This window comes from Clarias gariepinus, chromosome 16 (assembly GCF_024256425.1).
Source record: "Clarias gariepinus isolate MV-2021 ecotype Netherlands chromosome 16, CGAR_prim_01v2, whole genome shotgun sequence".
In the NCBI taxonomy this organism is placed as follows: domain Eukaryota; kingdom Metazoa; phylum Chordata; class Actinopteri; order Siluriformes; family Clariidae; genus Clarias; species Clarias gariepinus.
Window position 1 is genome coordinate 613,352 of NC_071115.1, and position 10,390 is coordinate 623,741.

General features: G+C 42.5%; 1 protein-coding gene across 2 annotated transcripts; it reads left to right on the forward strand.

Annotated features, from left to right (window-relative positions):
- The first annotated feature begins 665 nt into the window (after positions 1-665).
- Positions 666-9,997, forward strand: bcl2l12 (BCL2 like 12). Of its 2 annotated transcripts, none has more exons than XM_053514906.1 (8): positions 666-1,014; positions 7,496-7,664; positions 7,787-8,054; positions 8,238-8,430; positions 8,537-8,644; positions 8,797-8,870; positions 9,325-9,585; positions 9,809-9,997. In XM_053514906.1, exons 2-8 carry the CDS (start codon positions 7,498-7,500, stop codon positions 9,845-9,847), a joined length of 1,110 nt encoding a protein of 369 aa, XP_053370881.1. In that variant the 5' UTR covers positions 666-1,014; positions 7,496-7,497; the 3' UTR covers positions 9,848-9,997. The 2 variants fall into 2 exon arrangements, with proteins under 2 accessions (XP_053370881.1, XP_053370880.1); XM_053514905.1 differs by lacking the exon at positions 666-1,014 and adding an exon at positions 5,642-5,847.
- Positions 9,998-10,390: the final 393 nt, after the last annotated feature.

The window sequence follows — 10,390 nt, forward strand, 5'->3', positions numbered from 1 at the left end:
TATAAAACAAAACATACAATGTGACATTCTTTAATTTAAGTTAAAGGACCTGTTCTAAGATAAGAGGAATAAAACACTCGTCCGTGTGATGTTGTCGAGAGCAGTAGTAACAGTAGCCGCTGTTGATTAGTTCTCTCGAACAGCACGTCCGCAATGCCTTGGGATTTCTGAGACGTCACAGTGACAGATTTAGAAATGTTCAGATCTGGGATCAGGAACAAACAGAATCATGCAGATGGAGTTTCCTGTTCCTATTTATAGATAAAAAAATGCAATGTTTATGCTCTGATAAACTCATAATTAAGATAAATCAGTAACTCTGTGGACACAGGGCTAAAATAAGCATTTCTAATTCATTAAAGGTGTTTTAACAATTTATAATAAACTTTACTGATGTTAAGAACAGTTTTAAGCTTTTTTTTTTTACATTTCTGCCATTTTTTCCCGCCTCGACTCTCCTGAGGTGATGTTTAGCAGAGTTAGCTTTGCGCGTGCCGCTTCTACACTATGTAATACTGTAGTACTGCAGTACGCACCGCGCGACGTCACGCGGGAGTGTTGCCTAGCAACCGGTTCAGCGTGCTAGTTTGAAAACCTAGTACGTACGTAGGTCAGGCGGCAGCCAATGAAAACGCAGCAGGGGGCGGGGCTTCACTCGGGAATCCTCCACACACACACACACACACACACACAGAGGGACAGACATACCGTGTGAATGGGTTTATAAGTTACATGGATTAACATCACTATTCCACATTTAACACTCACTGTGGATTCACTCTTCAGTCGTGTAACTTACAGCGAGGGATTTGGGGTAAAACAGCTGCTTTAAACCCTAACGGATTACCTCAGACTTACCTCAGAGTAGCGGTTCGGAGGGACATCCGTAGCCTGCGCGAGGTTCTTTAGCAGTTACGCACCGAAACCGGCGTATCTTCCTCTGTGAATCCGCCGGGACCGACAGCGCTGAATGGCCGCCTCTTGTTCGTGGTGACGCTGGAAACTTTACCTCAGGTATGTGAGGGACTAACACAGGATGTTCTCATTGTTACACATTTACGTTTTAAAAATACACACCTGCTTGCTATGTGTAATCGGGAATGTTTATGAATAAGCCTCGACAGTTTCGGTAAAAGACGGTTAAAGTGCTGGTTTGCTCTAAAGTTTGTTGTGTGTCAGGAGCGCCCCCTGGAGTGAAACTGATGAAATAACAGATACTTCACATACTACTACATATGCTATTAATAGATTTTCTTTTATCACCGTGTGTGTGTGTGTGTGTGTGTGTGTGTGTGAGAGAGAGAGAGTTACAACTGTTGAGTAAAGTTTTTTTTATGATATCAGTCACACCTTTCTTTATCCCTACAGTTCTGTATAAAAATGAGAGAGAGAGAGAGTGTTGACTGGAGTTTTAATGTTTTTGTTTTATTACATATTTATTATTTTTTATAACTTAATAAGTTACGCAAATGTTCTTAAAAATAATGTATACTTAATATAATTGTTATTGTTATTTTTATAAATTAAACAAAGGTTTTGTCTGTACATTGGGTCAGAACTCACTCTTACTGTGATATCTTTACATTTTATACACTGGAGGAGCAGAAACCAGTCTCAGAGAACTGTCTGTCTGTCTGTCTGTCTGTCTGTCTGTCTAGACGTTACTGAATCTCCTGCAGTCCTTAGATCTCTGTCTGAAGTTTAATCTGCACCATCAGTGAATCTAAATGTGGAGTAAAAGTGATGTTATGAACAGTTATGTGTGGGATTTAATAATCTACTGTAAAATAATCTACTAATGCGCTACTGTCTCAATGTAAACAAACACCTGCACCAATAGATATTAATTAGAAAAGATAAAGTGAATATTTTTACTGGGATTAGTTCATATGTTCACTTTGGCTGAAATAACAGCGCTGAAGTGGTATAAGTGAATTTTAACACGCTGGAGTGGTTTTAAGACAAAACCTCATCTTTTTGACAAAAACTTTTTCAAGACAGACAGACACGTACGTGGGCTTCAACCTGAAATAATATCATCACTGATTACATTAAAGATCAGCAGATTGTTTTTAGCTTTAACCTTTTAACTATTTCTACAAACAGTTAAACCGTCAATGACGCGTCCTAACACTAGTTATTTTTATTGTTGTTGTTATTATTTTAATGTTTAATTTTCACATTAATCAAATGTGAACTGCCACACACATCTCCAACATTCCCCAATATTAAATGTGGCTGTAAATGGATAAAAAGTAAAATGTCTTCTTTATTAATAAATAAATCATTCACACATTAGGGGTTGTGCAGTTATAGAACATTAATCAACGAGCAGTAGGAAAAAAACAGCAGTAAAACCAAAGGTAACTTTACACACTTCCTTTACACTATTTAAAAACTTATTTGAGTGTACACCACACACACACACACACACACACACACAGTCAGGACGTTATCCTGAAATAATCGTTTTAATTAATTGTTTAGCGTGTGTGTGTGTGTGTGTGTGTGTATTAACAGTGTAAATGTGCGCTACACACCCAAACGTATTGCTTATTATACTATCTCTGAATCAGAATCAGAAAACTTTATTGATCCCGCAGGAAATTGCTTATGTGATGACTGCCATAACACACAAAGACACAGAGACACACAAAATATATATATAGAGGGAGAATAAATCTAAATAAAATCTGAATAAAATCTGTAGAAAGAAAACGACCACAATACAATATACAGACTATGCTACACACAATGTCTATCTATCTACAACATGTTCCCTAGCTAGGGTTTGAGAGACGGTCACTCGCTGTCTCTGTTTTTTATGTAATTTATTATTTTACAGTTTAGATTAATATCAGAGATATTCATCTGTAAAACTTTTCTGACGTTTTCCGACATGGTACATTATCAGAGAAATAAAGGTAGACAGATGGTCCTGTCCCTCTACAGACAGCACTGTCTGGGGGACAACAAATAAACATTCTAAGTGTCGAAAAAAAACATAAATATCTGAGTCGAGGCCACGAGGTGCAAAAGGGGCGAGAACCCACAGGTGAACCAGAAAGTGAGGAAGTGAACTGAAATGTGTTTATAACCGCAGAATTGTGACACGGTGTTTTGCTTATTGCCTAAAAGACAGAAATATTATTGGTATCAGAGGATCTTGATCAACGAGGGGTGTTCGAGTCAAACCGGGACTTTTGATTATACAGAATACCAGAACACAATTCTGAGATTAAACACTCCCTTTATTTCTTAAGTGTGACTCAGAAAGTCATTAGATTTGATTGACACTGAGACTTTACTCATCTGTAGCACCGCTCTCCTGTTATACTCGCTCGTAGAAGTTTAAACGCCGTGATGATGAGGATTCTGTATCTATGCTCCCATTTCCACCCTGCTGCTGTTGGCCGTGAGGCAACTGTGTGAGAAACATGAAGCTAACGACAACAAGTTACATCATGTGAGGTTTCGGGATTGGGCACTGAGAGGATGGCAGTGTATGAGGAAGCGTGTTCAGTGGTCAGGGCAGCACACGGTGACAGTGACGCGCTCGAGGTGAGGACTGAAGTCCTCTAGGGACGGGGTTCTTGTCCGCTGCTGTTCAATCTGTTTATGGAAGGCATGACTACAGCGGCAGGAGAAGGACAAGCCTGTGAGCTGATGATCAGACAGTGAGGAAGAACTGAGAGAGAAGATAAGGAAGTGGTGTTAACTGGAGTCTGGAAGTAAAAGGCTCGAAGAGTAAAGTGATGGTGTGTGGTGAAGGAAGAGGATGTGAGGAACACACAGAAACACAGCCATGTGGTGTGTGTGTGTGTGTATGTGTGTGGGCTTCAGCAGCAGTTCGGTGCTCTGTACATGGTGTGTGAACTGGGAACAGAATAAACATAGTTGTGTGATCTACAGACAGTCCACATACCAGTGACGGGAATCAGCGCTCGCCTCCCACTGCGATGTTCTCACCAGTGCATCACCAGACCTCAGTGACTATTCCATTAAAGTTCTGATCTTATAAGTGTTGTGATTTTATAAATATCTTGATGTGAGATTATATTTACATTACAATTATAAACCTTTAACAAAGTTTAATGAGTAATTAAATGTAGCGTGTTCTTATAACATTAATTTTCTCGCTTAAAACCCAAGTGCAGTGTTTAAACACTACAAAGTAACTTCAAATACAAGAGTTTAACATTTAACTTCAAATTAAATTAAACACACAGCTACACTGTTACATTCGCCATCATTATTATTTCTAAACAAACTTAGTAAATAATTCATTCTAAACACACGGGATTGAAATGTGGGATTAGTTCAGAGAGCGCCACCTGTAGGATTATAAAGTAATCGCCTTAAATGCCTCCTTCAGATTCATTCGCTTAAAGAGTTTGTGGAGAAAAGCTGATCAAAGACTCTTAAAGCACACAATATTCTATAACGTAACGCCATGTTCGATTGTTTCAGTTATGTATCCTAATTTGTGTGTGTGTGTGTGTGTGTGTGTGTGTGTGGTGATTCAGGCGCTGCCTCTCTAACTCCAGAATGTATGTTTGTTTTGTTTTGTTTTGTTTAGTTATAAAGAAGAGCGAGCTGTTGTAGAAAAAAGGGGGGCGGGGCTCTGAGTGATATTATGGGATGTTTCGTGACGAGGTTACACGCAGGTAGAAACGCTGGAATGTGAACACGCTGGAGTTTCCACGTCTGATTCAGCACGTGTGACGCGAGCCAAGCGTGAGACGCAGCACTTTTACTTTCACTTCCATCCCCTTCCCCCCTCCACCCCCAGGGCTTTGCTCTCTGAGATTTAGCAATCAGCTGTGTGCAAAAGTTTACACACCCTCCGTAGTAAATAAACACTACAGGTAATATTTAAAACCAAAAAATGACTAATTATTTTGACTTTATTTTACCACGTTAGGTCCATAAGCAGCATTACAGTCATGTTGTTGTTTTTTTACACTTTTTATGCAAACTAGGCGTGGCATTGCGGCATCTCATTGGCTTGACCGATCCTGTGATGTAAAAGGCCGAGCGATACGACTAAAAATAGCATCTTATTATACATGTTTATATCAGACATGACAGACAGGCTTCTGAACAAACAGGCAACAAAAACTCTGTGTGTGTAAATAAAGAAAGTAAGAAAGAAAGAAAGAAATGAGAATATAAACACGTTTAATTTCCTGCCTATGAAAAGATGCCAGTTTTAAGCTGAACACTAAAGTACGGTAAGAGAAATCCACTTCCAGTCTTTTGCGTTCATTAATGTTAAATTCTCTTATGTCATATCTACTGGTTTATTCTGGTACCAGTCCAGGTTTCTTGTGCCCAAACGTTCCTCATGAACATCATCTCACTGCTGTTCCACAGCGTCTCTGTAGCTGCGTCGTCGTCTCCTTCTGTCTCACGTGTTTATGAAGAAATTAGAGAGAGAGTGTTCACTGATCAGTGCATTATGTAATGATGCTTCAGTTCCTCTCTAAAGAAGAAGAAAAAGAAAAAAAAACGCGAAGACAATAGTTTGGACATTTAGCAGGAAAAAAGAGAGGAAGCTGTGGTGGGGAAACCACAGAGTTTATTACTCCTCATTATTACGCAGTATAATCAGTGTTTAGCAGGAGTCAGGCTGGGATTTAATCCAGCGTTGTGCAATCAGTGCTCTGTGTGTGTGTGTGTGTGTGTGTGTGAGAGGAATATCATATACATTTCTGAGAGTAAGAGGAAGCTCAGCAGTGTTGTGTGAGAGAAGTCGTCTCGCTCGGTGTCGAGGTGAGACAGAGAAGGAGAGACTGAACGGAGGAGGAGGAAGAGGAGGAAGAATGGCACCGACATACCGCCTGCGTAAGTTCAGCGTTTAGGAGTGTGTAAGGTTTTCCTTTTGTGTGTGTGTGTGTGTGTGTGTGTGTGAGAGACAGGTGTTACAGAGACGACAGGGAGTTAGTCACATTCCTGAGAGTGAAGAATGAGGACCAACCAGCTGCTGGGTGCACAAGGTTAAACCGGGGCTTTAACCCCCCCCTCACCACTATCTCTGGGGATTAAACTGGTTTAAACTGGATCCTGAGGCTCTTGGTCCACAGGAGTCTCCTCTTATAGTGTAGATTTAATTCTGTAACTTAGACGTGGTGCTGTGATGATGATGTAATCCCTACATCCTGCTCGTTTCTGTCACTCTGACTCTTTGATGTTGTTGATGTATCTGGTTACAGATCGAGTGGTTAGAAGCCGATGCACCGAAAAGTGATGAAAACTATTGACAGACGTCCTGTGTGTGCGTGTGTGTGTGTGAGCTAAGCGTGTGGGACATCATCATATGTGTTGTAGAGAACCTCAGAGCCTCGCAGTGTCGCCACACGCGTCGCCACACGCGTGTAGACCGCACTGTTAAATTCTCACGCACTCTCTTTAATTCAGATGTGTAGGTACACACAGAGGTGAAGGTGTGTGTTTTGTTTATCTGCACACGGACAGAAGATTTAAAGTAAACCGATGATGTTCCATCCTGGTGATCTTTTCATCTGAGCTCGACTTACTGTAAGATGGTTTAATGTGTTCTAGAGGAGGTGAGAATTTGTGTGTCTGATAGAGAGAGAGAGAGAGAGAGAGAGAGAGCAGGAACCCAGAGCGTCTCGCTCTTCATGTTCCTGTCCCGCTGTGAGAGAGAGAGAGAGAGAGAGCAGGAACCCAGAGCGTCCCGCTCTTCATGTTCCTGTCCCGCTGTGAGAGAGAGAGAGAGAGAGAGAGAGAGAGAGAGAGCACTCGAGCCGGTTGTGTAAGTGCTGCGTTTTGATGGGTGTTGGATCAAATCCAGAAGAGTTTCAGTCTAAACACACTCCTGAGTGGAAAAGATAAAAGTCAGATCAAAATCTCACACACACACACACACACACACACACACACACACACACACACACACACACACACACAGAGCTGGAGACTTTGAGTACTTTATGTTTTTGTTCTGAAATGTTTATCAGTTTAATATTTAATACGGTGTGTCATGGTTAGAGTTTTTGTACTTCACTGTAAACTCATCTGGAGTTTGTCCTCTGGACTTTGGCACACACACACACACACACACACACACACACACACACACACACACACACACACACACAGGTAATAAACAGGAAGTGATGTAATTGATCAAAAGTGCGATCCAGCCTTTTCCCATAACTCTTGATTATAATCAGTTATTTCTCTCTCTCTCTCTCTTTTCTCTTTATGTGTCTCACTTCCTTATCTCTCTATACCTGGTCCTTGCCCTCTCTGTCTCTCTCTCCCTCCCTCTCTCTGTCTCTCTCTCTCTCCCTCTCTCTGTCTCTCCCTCCCTCCCTCTCTCTGTCTCTCTCTCCCTCTCTCTGTCTCTCCCTCCCTCTCTCTGTCTCTCTCTCCCTCTCTCTGTCTTTCTCTCCCTCTCTCTGTCTCTCTCTCTCTCTGTCTCTGTCTCTTGCTCTCTCTGTCTCTCTGCCCACCCTTCCCCCCTCAGGGATGTCATTTGAGGCGAATGGTCCGCCATCTCCCACTTTGTCGCTCTTCGAGGTGGAAGAAGAGACGCGTTTGGTGTTAAAGAGTTTCCTCCGTCATGCTCTCTCCATCGCTCCTGGAGATCGGCCAGGGAGAATCGGGGGGGAGTACCACGACTCCAATAAGTTCAGGTACACACACATACACACACACTTTGGCTTGGCCACCTCAATGCCCTTTGTCATTTTTCACATTATTAAACCTGTCTCTCTCTCACACACACACACACACACACACACACACACACACACAGTGTATTGCAGAAGGAGAAGAGAGAGAAGCAGAGGAAGGATGATACTGGATGGGACTCTCTGGATGAGAAGATCAGTGCTGCGGAAGAAAAGAAACACGGCATCAAAAACCTGATAAAGAGGCGTTTGAGGCCACGCCCCTCCCCCGCACGCCCCTCCCAGAAGGATGCAGGCACTGACCAATCACAGAACAGCTCCGTGTCCAGCCAGGGCGACCTGCCTTCTCCAGCAAGGAGACCTGAAGCTCTGGGTTCAGGAGGGAACGCTGAGGTGAGCAGGAACTGACTCACTGACTCACTGTTTCACTGTCTCACTGTTTTACTGACTCACTTTCTCACTGTTTTACTGACTCACTGTCTCACTGACTCAGTGCCTCACTGTCTTACTATCTCACTGCCTGAATTTGACACAGGAGGGTTAATTTATCTGAAATCTGCGTCTGTGTTCTGACAGGATGATAAATCCTCTGCATCGGACGAGGATGGCGAACGGAAGACGAGCGAAAAAAAGAAAAAGAAGAACAAATTGAAGCTGGCGGAGCTTTTTAAAAAAAAAAGTTTCAAGAAAGAAGACTCGCGTCCGCAGCGGCCCGCATCACTTCCTCTGAAAGAGAGGAGGGCGTCGACAAAGCCCCCGCTGTCCCCGAGTGAGTGATCTGAGTGTAATCTGTAGTACATGTGAGTGAGGGAGTTAATCCTAATATAATAACTGATCATTTTTTATATCTCATCCCCCACCCTTCCCCCCTCCAGCACACCGACCTGAGTTCTACGATGGCGTGGCCAAGAAGTTGGACCAAATCGCTCAGAAAAGCGTGAGGAGGAAATCCCCAGTTAAACCCGAGCCTGTCCCGCTCACAGGTACTGAGGAGACGCGTTCTGTCCTCTCTTTGTTCTCCATCAGACCCGCTAGACGAGTCCCGCTGCACTCACACTCCGCACAGGCTTTATGTCCTCGTTTTATTCATAACTCTAGTTCTATATCTGGTTTGATCCTGATTGTTTGTTCACAGAAAACAATAAAGAAGCCATCGTGCAGCAGCTCGTCCAGTTACTGACAGCGGAGGGAGACGCCATTAACGAGAAGGTGAACAGGACAGAGTGTCCGGCTGTGACATCATCACTCACTCACTCACTCATAGATTCACTTTCTGAGCAACTCAATTAATTTTCTTCACCAATTTACTCACTTATTGATTCACTCACTCACTGATCAACTCAGAATTGATTACTGATAACATTTCAGAATAATCTTTGGGATTATTGCGGGGCCAGGGGTAGCTCAGTGGTTAAGGCATTGGACTACGGTTCGGAAAGTCCCAGGTTCAAACCCCACAACCACCAAGTTGCCACTGTTGGGCCCTTGAGCGCGGCCCTTAACCCTCAACTGCTCAGATGTGTAATGAGATAAAAATGTAAGTCGCTCTGGATAAGAGCGTCTGCCAAATGCCTAAATGTAAATGTCAGAGTGGGATTATTTTCAGTGTGGGATTATTGTCAGTGAAGGTGATGTGATGATGATGATTATGATGATTCTCCAGATCCAGGCAAATCCCATGCTGCGGAACTCGCTGAACCGGATGTCCTACACGTCCTTCGCCAAGCTGCTTGACTCCTGTGCCAACGAGGCTGTAGACCCGCCCCTTCCTGTGTCTGAGAGCCCCACCCTGCGGCGTGTAGCCATTACCATGGAGATGACCAGGCGGGTCGTCACGGCGACAGGGGCGACGCAGCGTGTGGAGGGGTTTGCTGAGCGCTACATGGAGACCTTCACTCCCTGGGTGAAGAGTCAGGGAGGATGGGTAAGGACTGGACACTCTCTCTCTCTCTCTCTCTCTCCTTCACTCTTTTCCTTTTGCCTCCTCATGATGTTTGTGTTGTTTTCCCACACTTTGGATCTGTATTTATTTCTTGAATAATCTTTATATAATAATAAATACTTGAATGATCACTTCAGTGTGTAGCTGCTCATCTAACCAGCAGGTGGCAGTAAATGACATGTTTTTATGCTCTGTGTGTTTACAGGAAAGCATTGTGCAGAAAGAGGTGCAGGAGTGTGACTAACTGCGCAGTGAAGATTCTTCTGTACCTGTGTGTGTGTGTGTGTGTGTGAGACCTGTGAATATATGCTGACACATTTTTTATCTCTTGTATACACTCCCATCTATTTATGTTTTTAAAGTGGGATGATTGTTTTTAATGTGGTGGGATTTTTAAAATGTAATTTTTTTATACCAAAATGTAAAAAAAAATATAGATAAGTTTTTTTTGTATATTTAAAGTTTGTCTGGGTTTTTTTTCTTTCTTACATATTATTAGTGCGGTGTAAGTGCACACTGTCGCTGCTTCATCAAGCTCAGTTCTGAACATTTATTTATATTTACTGTAGAGATTTTATTGTGATTAATTCCACAGCAGGTCAGTAAACAGCTCTGACTTCCATGAAACACTAAAACAAGGGTTACAGAGATGTACATTTACTAAACACAGATATATACTGTCGGGTCCATATGTATTTGGACAGCAGTGCTTGGCTCTAATTTGTTTTGTTAGTGCAGTATTTTAGTTAAAGCGTTGAATTAAAGCGAAACGTCGACATTTTGATTA

What these genes read in the sequence shown, in the direction of transcription:
- bcl2l12 (XM_053514905.1), top strand. Translation starts at nt 5,826, where the DNA reads ATGGCACCGACATACCGCCTGC. An exon ending in CACGACTCCAATAAGTTCAG is followed by an intron (nt 7,665 to 7,786) that starts GTACACACACAT and finishes ACACACACACAG; the next exon opens with TGTATTGCAGAAGGAGAAGA. An exon ending in GAGACGCCATTAACGAGAAG is followed by an intron (nt 8,871 to 9,324) that starts GTGAACAGGACA and finishes ATGATTCTCCAG; the next exon opens with ATCCAGGCAAATCCCATGCT.